At 43.0% G+C, this 19,031-nt stretch overlaps 1 protein-coding gene across 1 annotated transcript; it reads left to right on the top strand.

Annotated features, from left to right (window-relative positions):
- The first annotated feature begins 3,215 nt into the window (after nucleotides 1-3,215).
- Nucleotides 3,216-18,407, top strand: kcnk12 (potassium channel, subfamily K, member 12). Its single transcript, XM_029521829.1, has 2 exons — nucleotides 3,216-3,555; nucleotides 17,515-18,407. The coding sequence occupies exons 1-2, from the start codon at nucleotides 3,216-3,218 to the stop codon at nucleotides 18,405-18,407; spliced, it is 1,233 nt and encodes a 410-aa protein (XP_029377689.1).
- Nucleotides 18,408-19,031: the final 624 nt, after the last annotated feature.

The raw sequence follows: 19,031 nt of genomic DNA on the forward strand, positions 1-19,031 counted from the left end.
TGTCCTCAATCATTGGGAGAAGCTCTCGCACAGTAGGATGAGAGGAAATCCCCTCGCTTGCTTCTCTCCTTGCCTCATTTCTCATTGTAAGAGGAGTGTGTACCCTCTCTTGTCTCCTCATCTTTATTCAGTGCAGGATCCCTGGTTGCAACACTCTGAAGGATTGTCTCACCTCTGTCTCTCCCGCAGGCCCTCTGTAGGTCCCTTCAATCGACCAGTTAAAGCCTGTGTTTAGCTACTGTTTACATGTTAACACTGAAAAAGCACCACTGTAAAATGGCTGCTGCTCAGGATCGTATTTAAAGGAGCATATGGCACGCAAGTGTAATTAATTTTTATATTCAACTCGCCTGTGTGATTTATTTGATTTTTGAAAGATAGCAATGACCCTTTCCTTATTTCATCTGCAATAAAATGCACCCTTGCTCAACATAACACACTCGTGGGTTTTCTAGCTGTACACTAATTTGGTGTGGTATGTCGATCAAGTTCTGATGCATGGCTTCCAAGTTAATTATCTAGTGTAAATACTGCTGTAATGTTTGAATCAGTTTGCTGAGATTACGGCTCCTCTGTACTTGCACCAAGCTTTCACATTATCCTGTAGTTGTGACAAGATTCGCACAGGCTTACTTTAACACTCTCCTGCTCCCCAAAGCTGTGACAATCAGAGCAGGCTGTCCCTCTCTGTCTTCAACAATCTCTCGTAGACTTGTGTCCTCTGAGCATGTCTTCCTCGCCTAAACACCCTCACGTGCCTAACTAGCACTTTTATGCATTTTAGTTCTTCTTCCTTATTTCATCTCCTCACACTCATCAAATAGATGTGGGACTTAATGCTCAAGCTAAGGTTTCCTACGGCACTGAGGCTCTAGGCATATCCCTCACTTGTAATTCACTTTGGATAAAAGTGATTGCCAGATGAGTAAATGTAAATATAACAAACTAAAGCCTCAAAAGCATCCCAGAATACCTCCCTGCAGCGTTTCGTGAGTCTTATATTGAATAACATATCTCACATATGATTGCAGCTATGCTATTATACGGTTCGATGAGCTCAACTCTTCACAGATCCAAATCTTTATATACTTTAAAAAAACGTTTCAATAATCTATTAATACTTTTATTATTAAATGTGCACTCTGCTTATTGATGTTAAATGAGCGTTAAAATTGCCAAGGGCAGCCAGTGTGTGAATAGCTGAGATAACTGTGCCAAGTTTGCCCTTGTTCTGCAGTCTGCCTTGATATTTGCAAACCAATTACTTAGATTAAAAAGCTCAGTCAATAGAGCCTCATGAAAACTCACCCAGTCTTCTCCTCGGAAAACTACTACCGCCTGTCACAGCAATGTGGGCTGAGGTTTATATTCTGAAGGCTCAGAATGGCTCTTTGTTGGCTATTTCTGCAACAATACCAAATGTGTTTCTTCAGCTAAACATTATTTCTGGAGAAGATTTTTTTTTTTTTTTTTTGTGACAGGGAATCACTGACTCCACTTCAGTTGGATAATGTGTCTTTTTAAAGCGTCAGTCGATAGTTTCATGGATGTTTTTATGGATCAGCAGCTCCAGGTCGCCATTGATTTTGTTGGAATCCCCACTGCGGAGCCACCAAACCAAAAGGACATCTCTACTCCTCTTTCTTTTTTCCTGTCATTTGAGTCTTGCTGTGTGCCCTGTAAAACTTCAGTCACGCTTGTCCCATTGAATCCCGATCTATTTACATGTTCTAACCTTAGGAGGAAAAAGTATCAGCTCCGACATCGGTTTTATCCTGGAGGTAAAAGTAGGAGCACAGTAAGTCTCGATTAGTTTAAATTAAGTGAGACAGCAAGCGGTGAGATCATGTCTCACTATCCACAAAGCATTTTTTTTTTTATTCCACTGGATAATCAAAGGTGCAGCACACCCACACAACAATGCTTAAAACAGATCACTATATTACAGCAGCTTGGACTGAAAGTGCTCATTAACTCATTTTCTTCGTCCATTTTGCAGGCTGAAGTGGCAAAGTTCACAAGTGAAATTAAAATTGCATGCATTGATTTAGATCATTTCAATTGGTCATTAGCCTACAATATAATGGCTGGAATTAGTTCCACTAGGAAACTACAACATTAAAGTAACTGTAAATGTTGTATATACGGAACAGAAATAAAATCTATAAATCATCCAAATATTTCCCCAACAGGGACCATTACGCTGCAAGAGGCTTTGAATATTTTAAGTACAATGTGCTGAAGTTAATGGTCTTATTCTTTGCAAGATTTCTTTCACGGTCACAGATTAATGATTCGTTTTTTCAAGTGCACATATATAATTTTCCTCTTTTTTCCATTTAAAGCGTTCAGAAACTTTCTTTATCTTTATCTGTGCTCAGTGTGCAGAAAGTGAGTGACGGGCTTTCCAGTCAGTGGAGTATCCTCAGTGCGCATGACAAAAGGTAACACGGCTGCACTCAAGTGAAAGCGTAAATCCTCCGTTTTCCGGAGGACCACCTGAAGTAAGGACAGTCGTTTCTCCCGCGCTCACCGCTCAACCGAAACGTCTCATCTGAATTTACGGTCCTCGGACCGAATGCACGAGGAGAATGGACGCACCGTCCACGTGAAGGCTGCAGCTACACACTTCAACACAACAAGCGAAGGCTGAGGAGGAATGACTTTATCTGAGAGCGAGAATCTGAGGCTTCTTCCTCTGCGACAGCTTTAACTAGCGTCCCTGTGGTGTTTTGTTTTGTGTGTATGTGTGTGTGTTTTTTTTTTTTTTTTTTTTTTTTTTTTTTTTTGGTTTTGTTTTTTAGTGGGGGAGCATTTTTGGTGCAGGGCGCCCAGAGGATCCTACTGAAGAACCGTCCACAACACAGAAGCTGCAGTCCACTTCAGTCCAACTGCAGTGGCACAAGTGTGAGAAAGAGAAATGATGAAACTATGTATCCGGATGCTTTTCCGGTGAACTCTGCAGACTTACATCCACAAGTGGAGCGCCCCCACCCCCCCTACCCCCTCCTACCCCCCTCCCTCAAACACACACACACTTCACAACTACAATGTCACAACGTGGTGGGCTAAGTGGATCCAACGTGTCCGGTAGAAGTGCAGGACTGGGAGCACGCTGACTGACTGACCCGGAGCTCCGGACTCCCGCAGACCTGCATGCCGTCTCTCATGTGGATCTTGTCGCTGTCCGACGCGCGACTGGTGCTGAAATTTGGATGATGCCTGGCCAGAGACTGCAAGACTGCCGCTCCCTGCACTTCAACGAGGACAACGGCCGCTTCGTGCTGCTCGCCATCCTCATCGTGCTGTACCTGCTGTGCGGCGCTGCGGTCTTCTCGGCCATAGAGAGGCCCTCGGAGCTGCGGGCTCACGGCCGCTGGAACGGGACGCTCCTCAACTTCAGCGAGACCTTCAACATCAGCCTGCAGGACCTCAACTCCTTCCTGCGGGAGTACGAGGCTGCCATCGCCGCCGGGATCCGGGCTGACGCTCTGAGGCCACGATGGGATTTTACGGGGGCTTTTTATTTTGTTGGAACTGTGGTGTCGACTATAGGTGGGTGATCTATGCAGCATTTGGCGTCCATTTGGTATCAGGCATGGTGTCCTCTAAACACTACTACATTGTTCAGTGTAGCCAAGCCTGCAAGAAGCCTTGAATATCAAAAGAAACTCCAAGACACAGCTTTATAGTCTAATTAGTGATTAAATGTGAAACCCCATGGCCCGCTGAAGCCACGTTCAAGACAAATAGGTTGGTAAATGATCAATGTAGCTTCTGTTTGGGGAAATAATCATATCATTACAGACAGTGTGAGCGTCTAAAGCAGTGGAGCTGCATGCCTGCCATCCCTCCAGGCTGCTTTCTTTCCTCTGGCTTACACGCAAAATAACAGATTAACATTTTTGCTTTTTTCTCTGTCATGTGCTACGTTTTGGCTGTGAGGGACTTTGGCAATGGGGGTGACATCTGACCGGCCTGCCATTTGGAATGGCACTCTCATGACTGGCTATAGGACAGCACCCATGGGTGCAGTCTTTTCTTTCTTTCTTTTCTTTTTTTTTTTTTTTTCTTGCTACATTTCCATTCAAACCGGCAGGAATGTCAATGAGAAGCCCCGTCTGCTCCCCCTCGTTTAACATTTGCTGTGCAATAGGTCAGAAAAGAGCAAGTGTCCCTCCCAGGGTATCCCGGGGGCCGGTGGCGTGGTGGGCTGCATGCCTGATTGCTCCGAAAATCGCTCTGTGCCCTCCGACACCCAGAGAGGTCCAACAGCATACAGTGAGAGAGTGAGTGTGAATGGCTGAACGTGCAAATTAACGCACTCAAGGTAATAATTTGAGATGACAGCAGCTGTCTATCTCTGACCTTTCCCTCAGCACACAAAGACACACACACACACACATATATATATATATTCACTGTGATACCTACAGTGCCAGCAATTAGTTGAGAACTGTAAAGAGGGGAGTGGTAAGGAAAAGTGATGGCTGCGTGTGTGGCTCCACAGTGAGAATTGGATCCGCATGAGCAGAGGACCTGTCAAAACTTTATTTACTTCAGGCCTGCAGGAGAGCTTCTCCGGCTCTTCCGCTCTCTGCTCTCACATCCAGGTGCACGAGCGCGGAGCTCTCAGAGAGTCCGTGCGCTCAGCTCGCACCGTCGCGAAGGAAGCGGGGGATCCAAAGCAGCTGTGTGTTGATATCCTTTGTGCTCCACTTGTCATGCAGCAGTGCAGCAGTCCTCTCCCAACAAGCAGAACATACAAACTGACTCAGCTGCTTGGGGGGAAAAGGCGGGTGATGTTGAGAATTTCTCTCCAGTATTTGTCTTTTTCATTTGCACACATGTATTTCTGTCTGGATTTCCATCTTGCTTTGATCTCTGCTCCCCCTACCCCTCGGGCCTCTGTGCTACTTTTTCTGCTTGCTTGTGAGCTGGCGATATAAAAGGGATGTGGGGGGGGAGCTCCCCACACAACATCCCTATCATAGCCGCAACCCCCCCCTGTGCATTCAGCACACTGCTTGCAAACGCTTCCCACCTCTGACTCCTGTGTGGCAAAAGCTTCATATCAGCAGTGGCACTTTGGTCCCCTTGATGTGCCTCCATAATATTGCTTTGAAGAATGAAAGTGAAGCTGGGGCCAATTCAGGCTCCTGTTTACCTGGAGTTTCACCCAGACTCACCTATCACTATCACTGCTGCACTCAGAGCAGTTGTTACAAAATTTTAAGGAAGTAATGCAAGAAAAATTGCTCACACAAAATGTATACAAATTTTTTGTCGAAAACAAATCATCTATTTCTTGTTTTCCTGTAGTTTTTTATAGGTTGAGGGTTGCTCACTGCACTTGAAGGGCACAGGAGTGGTCTCGAAATGATGGTCCAGTGGTTGCCATATTGGTTATGTGGTGGAAGCAGATATCTTTACGTCCTTTGGCAGACACAGGAAAGCAAAGGGTACCCAATGTTCTGCTTGTGTTCGTGCTCATATTATCTGATTTAAGTAAATGAGGTTACCTGCTAAGCACATTAATGAAGATAAAGGGCAACAATTTGCTGTTAATTTATTTCCCAGTGGCCACTCATGGTATTGCAAATGTAAAAATTGAACTCAAAAAGTGTTTTTTTTCTCCATAAACCACCACTATTAGACAAGAGGCATGTAAAACTGGTCCAGTTCAAGTATATCAAACTGCAGACAAGGTCCATTATCAGGTTTCAGTCTCAGAAGGTTTTATATTTGTGTTAAAAAAAAAAAAGTGATTTTCCTTTGCATGAAACTCGTATTGTGCTGAGTGAGGGAGATGTGATGCTTTCATGCGTACGTTCAGTGGGTAGCACAGCCTGTAAGCCAGAAAAAAAAAAAAAGGAAAGAAATTGTCATAAAGTAAATGTGTCTTCCCTGAGTCCAGTATCCAGCGCACGTTGGTTTGTTTCATCTCGTTGAAGAGTTTGTTTTTGTCAGCATCGGCCTGCCCTACATATTCAGACACAGCTTTACTGTCTGCATGCTCATTAAAGAGGGAATGGGGTCTGCTCTGTAAACAGAATTTCTATTAATAACAAAAATTATTCATAAGCCTCAAGTCTGATTGATAGCTGATAACTGCCAGTTAAGATAGCACTGTATTCATCGGCGGGCCCATACATCTTGTGAGGTGCGGAAATGACATTTTTGGGAACTACTTCATCAGCTTTGATGTGGAAACAGGGGAAATACTTTTTTGAAAATCAAGTGTACTTTCTGATATGTTTTCAACTTGTTCAGACTGAGTGGAATAAACAGGCAGTTAGCATTTTGGCAGTTTTCCCATATAAAATATGCGATGCAAGTTTGAGTTGTGCTCTGGGCTATTTATTGCTGGGGATATAGACTCTGTCCTGTTTCTTCTTTGCCCCTGGCAGCCACTGCAGCTCCATCACACTCATATCCACCCACTCAGAGAAGTCACACAGACGAACCAGGCAAATAGGGCAATTTAACAAACAAGAAAAAATAGACCCACATGCAGTTCTTTCCTTTAATGAGGCCTGAGTTAACCTCAGTGCAGTCCACAACTTGCATAGATGAGAACAACTGCCAGAGGTGGAGGGAGAAGATACTCTTCCTTGCTGCAGTACAGCGCACTCTTCCCTGAATATTCACCCGGACAGGAATCACAGCCCGCTGACTGAAATGTGATACTAAAAACAAAGCCTAATTAGTCTAATGATGTCAGTTTATGGGATAATGCATCGTTACCAAAGTGCTCACCTTAAAGTTTAGATTAAAGCTGCACTAATCACCCTTCCTATTTATAAATGGATCAAATGACTGTGCATAATGTGAGAGAAGTTACTAATTAGGACGGGACAGTAGATAATTATCTGTGACACTTCCCTGTTAGCTCTACAGAGCATTTTAGCTTCTTTCATTCTTTTACAATGCTTATGATAGCATTACCAGATCATTACCAGAATGATGGCAGCTGATTGAAGGACATGATAATCATCTGTTTCCCTCTAGTTGACGTTGCTGCTAGCCAAAGATCTCAGGATTATCTGCAAACATCCAAAAACTTCTGCTGTCCTCTCCGTTTGTGAAGCGCTCAACAGCATTTATCAGCCAGACTCACCGACAGAAATGCCTGAAGAGATACATGCAACACCAGTTGGTCCACCTATCCTCCAAAGACCAGACCTCCTGTAGCCACACAAGGGCGGTACATTTTGGATGAATGTGATGCTTTACCGCTTTATCTCAAATTTCTCTCACCAAGAACCCCTAAAGTAACACAAATTAGACCACTATCCCCTATTTGATTTGAGATATTTTTTTCCCATGGTCACCAGTCAAATGAACATTTTTTTCTGTTGCTGTTTCAAGTCCAAGCCCAAATTAATTATTTGGGAGTTATTCCTTGCTAAGGACCCTCAAGAAATCCCTTGAAAGATCCCCGCACTGTGGCAACCATTTCTACATATCCAATTTTATCTTCAACTGTTCAAACATTGCTGACTGTGGTTACCCTCACAGTCTCTCACAGTTTAAACTTTGACCCTCACCCTCACCAAGTTGGCAAAATCATCTTAAGACCCAAGACCAAGATTCGTTTAGTCAGACGTTTTAACACATTATCTATATTTACTTTATGCCACTATATATATAGGCTGGGGCAGCTTTTATTAGTATTTATCGATCTACATCTAGATCAGGAAAATCTCACTGTGGAACATCATTTTGACTTGCTGCTGTCTTATGCGGTGAGACTGATCACAATAGAAACAGTTTCTGAGGAACAGATGTTACATGTTGACCAGGACGATTACTGTTCTGGAACAACGGCTGCAATGCATCTAATAATTTTTGTGTTCTGGTCATTCCAAAATAATTATTTCGTAATCTTGATGTAAGAAGCATTGATCAAACACACATCGTTGGACATAAACAGATTCTCACATTATACCCCTAGTAATTGTGTTGACTCAAGATAACTACAAGCTTGTTGTGTCACGCTGGAAAGAAATAGAAAAATGATCACTACCCATCTCCTCCCCCACCATTCGTAATCAGCAGTGTGAGAAGACAATTCCACCAAATAGGGTGGTGTGTTATCCTCCCTGTCTTCTTGCACCAATTTAAAAAGTGCTGATTTGGCTGCAGGGTCTCAATGATGCTTACTTATGAGGTTTGCATGCCCGTCTGACCAAAGCTAGTGGTTGAAAAACTGCTAAACCTCTTCTTTATACCTCACCTGGTAATTCTCTTTTCTCCGAGGTTACAAGACAATGTCGCCTCAGGCTGGCGGTGTGAGCGTTTGGCATTAAGGCTCTGTGAAATGTCACATAAGAGACTGAAGTGAATTCAGCCTGTGTTTGTGTTTTGATATCGTGTTCTTATTTGGATTAACTGCTCGTTGTCGCTTCGCTCAGACAAAACCATCTGTGTTGCTGCTACTGTGTATGTTATAAATGCGTTTTCAGGAGGTGGGTGGGATAGTCTTGCAATCTGTAAGAGCGGAATCGGTGCGCAGCGTTGTTTCAGGCTTGTTCTTGCCTTCTGTCTTTCACTTCAGCACAGTGGCTAGACTGTCCTACACACTGCTGACTTCTGTCTCGCATCAATCTCTAATGTAACTACTTTGCTTCTGTGTTCACAGCTGTCACTGAGCTCTAATTTATTTGGATTCGTTCACCAAGTCATTTAAATCTCCCGTTCGGTCTTTACTGTTTGCATTGCCCAGACAATACTCTAATTGTGTTACACAGTAAATGCCGCTCATGTTTCACAAGCAATATATTCATAATGAGATGAAAATCACTTTGCAGAACTATTTGAAGCGGGTCAGTGCTCTCTACGTAGTGTCTGCTGCTCCTGGGTCGCCCCCCCCCCCCCGCCCCGCCCGCTGTTGTCTTTAGATCTGCAGTGTTGCTCGGAAATCACAGACTGAATGGAAATGTCACTGTTAAAAATGGGAAGAAAGCAGGCCTTCAGTTACATGAAAGCCACCGGTGGTCTCTTTAGATTGTTGCAGTCCAGAAGCTCAAAGCAAGAAGCGGAGCGAACGCTGCAGAGGAGAGCCACAAGACCGTGCCTTTGGGTGATTTTGTTGTCTAATGTGATTTCTGCCTTAAAGTTGCACAACTCTATATTTCAGTGGTAGCTGATATATTAGGCCTCCTCTCCATCACCTGGAAAAAGCCCATGATGCTTACACTTGAAGATCAAACCACTGGAACAGAGAAGACACCGAAATGAATACGTAATATTTTGATCGTAGAGCATTTCCCTTTACAGTTCAGTCTACAGGTAGAGCCGTGCTTTGCTGACATACTGATGCTGGGCAGGTGTAATGTTCCCCGTGTTCACCATCTCAGTTTACTACGTTAGCATCCTCACAGAAAGAAAGTGCAGCTGAGACTGGTGGGGGACTTCTTCTTGTGGCTGTTTTGATAATAAACCAAAGTATTAGTCGACAAATTGAAATTTGGACCTGATGTAATTCCTAAGTAAAAACTGAAGGGGCCATCTATGTGTTCATACATCATCCTGTGTGTGTGTGTTTGAAAAAACTCACTTGGTTTACTGCTGCTGCTGCACACGATGGCTAAGCGCTCACAGTGTCACAGTGGACCATAAATCTGCCCTGACTGGCTAAGGCGTGGACTCGCCTACATACACTAACTCACAGACTCAAATGATAGTCACAGAGTGATTCCAAGACCATTTTAGAGGACACAGCAGATTTGCTGAGCTACCTCCTCTTCCAACTGTTTAGCATTTTACTGATTCTGCTCTTTGCAATGGCCGGGGCAAGGATGGGATAAAGTCTCTGTGCCCTTTGCGCCCCACAGTCCTCTGACCTTTTTTCCGTCCAGGTTATTTTCTGCAAACTTCTAAAAATGTTGTCTTGTTGTTAACTCGTGATTTTGACCATCATAAGTTTCACTGACACCCCCATTCGCACAGCTGCTGAAGCCGATGCTGACTTGCACTTGTGAGATTTTAAACTTTCCCCATAAGCAAAAAATCCCTCCGTAGAAACTTTGGATGGTTGGCAACTATTCAGGCAGTAAAACCTCTCTCACGCACACACACTTGAAGTGGCAAAATGTGACCATGTTCCAGGAAGCCTGTGTTGCAATCCACTTCTTCACCGGCAGAACATTTATCTGCATCTTGGGGTCATGTATATAAATAGTTGTCAATGTTAATAAGATAACAGCAAGTTGGCAAACAGCATGATTTGTCAGCCGTCCATCTGTCCCTTTGTGTGAAGGAGGGGCTGCTTGTGTGAGAGCACGGGGAGACAAGAGAACATCCTGCGATAGTGCATCTTTCAAAGGCTAAATACAAACCACATGGGAATAGAGATTAAATATAAAATAGATGGATCGAATGTCAGATTGGGGCTTATCATGATTCTCCCAAACGCAATAGCTGCAACTCATGAAAAAAGAGGCGCACGTGAATTTCGAGTATGACCTTGAGTCAGTTAGATCACAATGATTAAATTACCAGATAAAAGAATTGACAGAGCGCTGTGTCACCACCAGAGCTTGAGATCACAGGCAGCAATGGGCAGGTTTCACAGTTACAATGGAAAGAAATCACATGCAATCCAAATATTACAGCTGGTTAAAAATAGGTCACTATATAAATGTGCTGTGAGCAGGTGATTTGATTAAATGAGAGGAAATCCTCGTTCTTACATTAAAACTTGGATCGTGGGATCACACGTAGTTGGATCTGCGGCATATATTTCATCCATATGGATAGTCTTTACCAGAGTCATACTGTCAAACCGCTCCCTCTCTGTTCGTAGAAACTAAACCATCATTTAATTATGAGCAACGGAGCGTTCCCTCATAATTTCTGAGGCTGCTTGCTGTGGCCTGTCTGTCTATGATCCAAGATGATTATTGAAGTTGTCAGTAACTTGTCAGTCTTGGACAGTAATTAGCCTCTTGCCCTGCCGTAAATTTCAAGGACACATTAGTGGTGAAGAAAAACCATTAAATGGAAAGCTCACTGAACTTCAAGCTTTTGTTCCCTGCAGACATCTGATCTGACTGTTTTCATGAGATGCCTCCAAAACTGAAGCAGCCACAGATGTAACGTCTGTTAAAGGTTGCGCTATCTCTCTCTCTCTCTCTCTCTCTCTCTCTCTCTCTCCGCAAGCTCCAAATCTGCATTATCTATTATGCTGAACCTTGGACACTTATCACTACGATCTCAGAGAGATAGCCTTTCAAAAGCTCCACCTGAGCAGGTGTGTTGACTTTGTGGAACAATACAAGAGGGCGATGCAGCTACGCTTTTATCCAAACATTGACTCTGCATACAGTGCGGGATAATAGGAAAAACAAGGACGTGGCTCTTAGATCTATCAGGCAGAAGCTATTAATCTGACGAGAGAGTGACTCTTCAGCCATATGAAAGGGCAAAGTCTATGTCCCTCTGAGGCAATTTAACACATAATCTTAATTTTCCTTATTCAAGTCTCCTCCTCCCTCCTATGTAAAATCACGAGAAAGCTGGTAGAAAGAATAAATATTGGTGCAGATCCTAAGGCAGCGCAGCGTTTTTTCTTTTTTTGACAATTAATCAATATGGACAACGCTGGGTTCATCAATCCTCGCTCGCTCTGCTCGTAAGATAGAATTTCAAACACGAACCACTCGATTTGGCGAAGTGGGCGCAGCACATATCAAAAATCAGAAAGTGTCTCATTGACAAGCTTTGTGTCATATTGTTACTCCTAACACTTTTGGTGCCGTTCTGCCTGTAATTGATATCTGTATCGACCAGCTCTGATGACTCATAGCTACGTACAGAATTTCATTATGATTACCTGAGGTCATTATTTTCTAATTGTTGCACCGCAATGTATGGCACAAATGCTTTGATATGCAAAACAGATACCGTTAATGTATTGCTTACACTGTGTGTGGATGAGCTGGAGATGAAATTCAAAGCCACATTATTTTGCTCCAGGGCCCTGCAGAGCATTTTGTAGTATAGGTGGGCTATTGGGGCTCTATTAGTATTTTTATCGCTTTTGTTTAGGGGAGATCTCGGGCAGATCTCAAACTAAACTTGGCATGTACAGTAAGTGATCTATTCTTTCATCGGCAATTCGGTAGACTTCTCAGAATAGTGTGAATGTTCCTATTATTACCCAGTCTGCCAGTAATCCTGGCAGCTCCTCAGCAGATGGTGTGGTGATGATGTCTTGGGTCTGGCCACGTTGCTGCTTCCTCAGCCCTCTGTCCTCTCTGCAGACCCCTGCTCCGCCACCCCATGACTAATGATTTCCTGTTCGTCACCGAAATACAGTCATCAGAGGGACGGGCATGCGTGGCGTTTTCTGCTGCTGCTCTTATCAGGCCAATTTACGATGAGTCCCACCGGTGGGACTCTGTTGGTTTGACTGGGAGCTTGTTTTTAAGCTTGTTAATTGAGGATGTGGGGAAGGATTGAGGCTTGATTTTTGGTCACATAATGAGTCTTTGGGTCCATTTTCAGGCATGCAGGGAGCTGAGGGGAAACTGTCCTTGTGGACCGGCAATGACCTTCAGATTATAGTACTACTTAGAGACAGCACTGAATCCAGTAGAGTACATGACCTTCATTTTAACATATAAACACGACTGTGAGTGCTTTTAGTTACCTTTTAATCTAATGTCCATTTGGAGCTTTTGGCCACTTGAGCTGGCTCAGTTTTATTTTTCCGCTGTGTCCGTACTTATGTAGCTTTTGCAGATGATTTCTGACTGTCCCGTTATTTTCTCAATTCTTTGCTGAATTTAGTCACACTCAATGCAGACTGCCCATGCATGATACCACAATGTGCTCAGCGTTCTGAGGACTGGCCTTGTCAGGCGATTTTCCAGTAAAACGAATTAATATGCCCATTTTTGGGCCTTCGTTTGTTTTGTAGAACTTTTCAAGTGGGCTCGGATCAAAAAAAAAAGCCCCAAAAGCTGTGCTGCACTTCATCACTCTGTCCATAACACCAGGATAATTAAAGCAAACTGCTTTTGATGCAGCCGAGACACTGAATTTAACATGAAACACCCTGGACAACTTCACAGAGCTTGAATTCATTACTGTCAATTTAAGTTTTCGCAGCAAAAACGACACAGTGATTCAAATAAGTTTTGTGTGCTCAGTGTTAAGTGTTTTAATTCATTAATTATTGGGATTCATTCTGTAAACTGTTTAGATACTGTTTTAATATTTCCTCATCACATGTCTCTGCTCTAATCAAGACATGTCTGGTCCCAGTAGATTAAGTTCAGAATAAAAGGGGACTTCTGGGGTCCCAGGCCCAGTTGGATGTTTCCTGATGGGCTCACAATTTTCCCAAAACCAGGTTACAGCACTTTAAAACAGAAGCTGATTTGTATTATTTGTTGCATTATTGATAGCCAAAATCACGATTAAAATAAAAGTAAAATAAAATGTGAAATAAACCTTAAACTGAGATTTGACCCTTTCAGGGTCCTCGCATGTATCTCTGCGTACAGTGGAGGCTGAACCTTTGTTCTGAGCTGCAGCCATGATGAAGAAGAATCCTCTTTACTTTAAACAAAGCTAAATATTAGTGTATTTATTGAGTTTGATAAACTCTTAGAAGCTCCTAGAAGCTCTTTCGAACACATATAAAGACAAACAGCTGAACAACTGAATGATTCATGTGTACAAGTGTTTGCTGCCTGTTATAATTTAACATTTTGTTTTTCACTCTTTTGTTCTTGTCGGGCTCATGTAGAAATGATGATTCTTCTTTTTTTATTTTTTACCATGCATATGATTGGTCCGTACTCGACCTAATCTTTTGAAGTTAACCTGGCCTGGAGCAGGTTGGGAGTCCAGCATCCGTTACCATGGAGATTTACCACCGTCAGGCCTGAAAATTCAGAGTTAGAGCTGAAGTTACCGAGATAACCCCAAGTCCTGCTTTGTGGTACAGACCTCAGGAGAAAACAATCAAGAGTGAAAGGCAAGAAAAGATAATGTGGAGGAGGAAGATGAGGAGGAGGAGGAGGAGGAAGAGGAAGAGGAGACAAACAGGAGTGGCTGTAATTGAGTGATTAAAAAAAAAAGAGAGAATAAAACAAAGAAGAAGAGGGTGAGAAAAACAACAGGGCTTAACTAAAGCTGATCAACCTCCATTCCACCTTTCCTTCCCACCAATTACACAAAACATGAATATAAGTAAAGGCTCCCTGAGCTGAGGAGCATTTTGAACAGCGCAGTTTACATTATTTGACGGCCACTTTTAGCTTCTTTGTGCTATAACCTCACTGGAGAATGAAATACTTGCTCAATTGTTTCGACTTTGTGTGAGTCAGATTCTTATATAACTCAGACTGACTCTTTATTGCCGAGCTGAAGCGACAGATTACTGTTTAGAGGCGACGGGACTTCTAAGTATAGCGAATGAAATGCAGAGCTTTCATGGAGCTCGTTAATAATTCTGTTAGCAACAAGCTCAGTAATTCAGGTCGCACCTTAGTACACAAGCTAATGAGCCGTTGTGACTTCTCATTGGTCTTTAATGGGAGCTGCTCAGTCTAAATCGTGTCAATTCTCTGATTGCTCCTGAACATTTGTGTTTAAAATTTGACCACATTGTGATGAAAAACTAACCTGAACATTGAATAATATTGAATAGTAACATTAATAATATTAAAGCATGTTTCTTGTTCTCTCTCAAAACACTGATAATTAGTGAGTTCTACAGGCAGCTTTTCTCTCATTCTCCTTCTGGTTGACTCCTTAGTGTGTAATTACCTTTGTAAATATCTTTATCAGTTTGAGCATAATGTTGTTTCCCATTTTGAATTGATCATATTTGATTTAATATTAATGGATATATACTCCTCCTAACCTTAACCCACCCGTCCAAAGACATCATGTTTGGGTTTTATTGGTGACTCTAAATTGTCCGTCGGTCTGAGCGTGAGTGTGAGTGGTTGTTGGTCTCTGTTTGTCTCTGTGTGTTGGCTCCGAGATCGGCTGGTGACCCGTCCAGTGTGACCCCGCCCCTCGCCCAGTGTGAGCTGGGATTGGCTCCAGCACCCCCCACGGCCCGCAAACAGAAAAGCGGTAGAAGATGGAAGGATGGATAAATACTCTCCCAGAGCTCTGATTGAATAAGATTAGTACACGTATGACTTCCTGCCTCATCAAGTTCTGTTGAGTAAGATGTGTCATCCTGTGTAAACACTGATCGCTGATGGAAACCTCTAATAAAGCGTTTTAACATATAAATGAGGACATTTATATATCTATATGTCACACACGTCACACAGTGATAGTATTTATAGTTTCAGCTCTCCTTGCCTTTGCTTTCTATTATTGTTATGTTTTCGCTAATGCAGCTTGACACAGCAGTCTGGAGTAATGGCTCTGAAATGCTACACTAAATCGATGCCTGGTGTCTTTCCCTCCCTCAGATAATTTACTTGGTAAGGAGAGATGGCGCAGAAGACTGTCTCGGTGCGTGCTGGGAAAATATAACCTGTTTTCCCTGTGATTCAGTTAGATTAGATGGACTTGGGTGGTTAATTAATTAACAAGAGAAAAAAAGGATTTCACTGAAGGGCTTCGTTCAGGTGATTACTACCCCCTCACCTTTCTGCAACTCTACACTGCCGCATGATCTGCTACTGAACTACCGCACACCAATGTTTCTTAATAATAATTCACACAATTCACAGTGTGATGGATAAAACCTATAGGAGCCTCTGTGTATGTATGCGTGTTTGTGTGTGTGTGTGTGTGTGTGTGCGGAGTGATATTCCTCTTGTCTCTAAAAAACAATCTGTTTCAATCGGTGTTGATCTAAATGACCCAGCGTGTCAACAGCGAATCTTCATGAGAGTGCTTTTCAGTGCGAGAGATAAGGTCAAAAAAGCCATTTTGGGTATCATAAAGGATGTATTGGCCAGATATTGATGTCATTTATTACCTCACAAAGATGGTTACAGACAGGCTGGTGGAGAAGCCGGGACAAGCTCTGCCCTAATGCTCCGAGCAGACTGAAATGGAGGATAGCCATGATGGAGGAATCAATTAACCTTGGCCTGGAAGCGAACTGGTTGATCTTTCAGCACGATTTTATTTGTTGACAAATATGCCATCTGCTGTTCTGTTGATGTGGGGCATGAAAGTGTGTGTGTGTGTGTGCTCACCTTGGTTCTGGGATGGGAGTATGAGTGCAAATAAGAGCAGAAAATGTACGCATGAAAAGTGAAACATCAGTAAACATGTTGGATAAATCTCTTACAAGCCAACGCTTGTTGTTGTGTGCACTTGCTGCTTATTTGAAGTGTTTTCATAATATCTGTAATTTGAACAGGGGAAACCGCAACCTGCAACCTGCATGGAAGTCCCACTTATGATATGAGAGAAAAAAAAAATCTACAATTTTTATATGACACAAAGTTCAGTCTATTTCTGGTGACTGCTTTCAGAGCCATTTAGTGATGATGTTATCTGTGTCAGGTTCACTGTTAAATGGATTTTCATGATTATTATTATTTTTTTAAAGAGATTTAGATGTTTGTTGGCGTCCTGAAAAAATTTATATTATGACACAACCTCACGTGACACAACAAATGTGCTAGCATTATGGGCTGCAGCTGTGAAGCTGTGAGTAGCATCTGTGACACTCCTTGAAGTGCTCCTTCAAGCCACAACAGGATCCATAAAGAGCCTTCCTCAGTTTGAACACTCAAGGTAATTAACTGAGAAATCAGATGGTTGGATGATGCCAACTCACAGAAAAAAATAAAATAAAATGGGGGACTTACCTGATTTCATTCCTGGCATCCTCCTCCTCTCAACATAAACCTTACATCCCTGAGTTTGTAGGTGCATAAACAGCAATAGCAGCAAAATCCTGTATACAAGTTTAAGCTTCAGGCATTATACTTTAATTATGTCTAATTTACTGTGTCAGTGTTGTATTTCAAGTTCTTGAATACATGCTGTTAAAACAAAGAGTTAGATCTTCTTTGAAGCATATAAGCTCCTTCCAGGTAATAAATGTTTATTCCATTTTGGTCTTCTTCTAACGACTGTCGAGCTCTCGAGCTTCATTTCCCCCTCACTCTCTCTCTCGCCCGCCACATCTTGTAATTTCATCTGCAATGCAAAATACAATTTTCTTTAATTATTCTGCAGTCACTTTTGTCCTTCTCATCTCCTCATTACCATGGACTTTACATTAACTCGGCTTACAGCCCTAAACCAGCATCAACAAGAATTATTATCCAGCATTTTCTGCATATTATTTGTTTGCGCTCCACTCTATCCCTGCTTATACCTATTTTTTTATCACTGGCACAAATGTTTACACACACGATTTAAGCCTTATATAAACCCCTCATTTGAATTTGGGTTATTCTGTTTAATGCACATCTTCCCTCATCCCAAACTCATTTCTTGAAGGTGAAAATCTGTCTCTAGCCTCACTTAGGGAACTCATTTTCTCATATTCCTCTGTCTCTTCAGGTTTTGGGATGACAACACCTGTGACAGTTGCAGGAAAGGTATTTCTGATCTTCTATGGGCTTCTGGGCTGTGCTGCCACCATCCTCTTCTTTAACCTTTTCCTGGAACGCATCATCACCCTGCTGGCCGTGGTGATGAAGGCTGTGAGGGAGCGACGGATCAGGAACAGTGGTATACTCCCACCGGGCATCCGCCACGACTTCTCAGCGTACTCCCTGCCAGGCTGGAAGCCCTCCGTGTACCACGTGATGCTGATTCTCGGCCTATCGGCCATCACCATCTCCTGTTGTGCGTCAGCCATGTATGCCCCTGTGGAGGGCTGGCCTTACTTGGACTCGCTCTACTTCTGCTTCGTCACCTTCAGCACCATTGGCTTTGGGGACTTTGTCAGCAGCCAGAGCGCGGTTTACGAATACCAAAGCCTCTACAGGGTGGCCAACTTCCTGTTCATGCTGATGGGCGTGTGCTGCATCTACTCGCTTTTTAACGTCATCTCTATTGTCATCAAGCAGGTGCTTAACTGGATGCTGGAGAAAATGAGCTGCTTGTTTTGTCAGCGCTGCAATAAGGCCAACGCCTTCTTGGGCAGGCGCAATGCCATCCGTCCAGGCTCCCGGGGACGCAAGGGTCGGCTGGGCCAGCCGCCTGACTCAGATGGACCCTGTGACAGTGACACTGAGGGACGCAGACTATCGGGAGAGATGATCTCTATGAAAGACCTGGCTGCCTCTAACAAGGTGTCACTGGCCATCATGCAGAAGCAGCTGTCTGAATCTGCCAACGGCTATCCAAGGACAGTGTGTGGCAGCTCACGCCATAATGGTTTCTCTGGGGGTGTTGGCGCCCTTGGTATCATGAACAACAGGCTGGCAGAGACAAGTAACTCCAGGTAGAGGACCCAGTGAGATGGGAAACTCATTATGGGAGCTCTTTATTCTCATTCTGTGTAACAAACCCTGAGGTTTATCTCGCCATAGAAAAATGACAAGGCTTTTGAAAAGGATTGCCAGTGAACCTTGTTATGCATGATACTTATGATTTCTTTTTTTTTTTTTTTATTTTATTTTGGATACTTGTGGAATTATAAGCCTGTGGTGATAATACAGGGAATGATGCTGATGGTTTTGGTGATGATGATGGCATGAAGAGAGAACCTCAGAGTCGACAAAAAAACAAAACAAACAAACAAACCGCAAAACACAAGCTGACGTGGAAGCGTGGGGACCACCCATCGCCCATTTCATTAACCTCAAACCCAACCCAGAACAAATCACTGAATATCTCTTCAATATCAGTGTTAGGCTGCAGAGGAAAGAGTCTATTTGCACGCTCGATATATTGGAGTGAAATGTTGTACTGTAAAGGAGCCACTGCAGCACAACCTTTAGTGTTTGGGGGTTTTTGCCTGTTAATTTGAATGTACATATTGAATGCTGATACACAACGAGCGTGATCACTGAATTATATAGCACATATTTATCTATGCATTATACTTCTCATGCATTTCTTTGCACCAT

This window comes from Echeneis naucrates, chromosome 15 (assembly GCF_900963305.1).
Source record: "Echeneis naucrates chromosome 15, fEcheNa1.1, whole genome shotgun sequence".
In the NCBI taxonomy this organism is placed as follows: Eukaryota; Metazoa; Chordata; class Actinopteri; order Carangiformes; family Echeneidae; genus Echeneis; species Echeneis naucrates.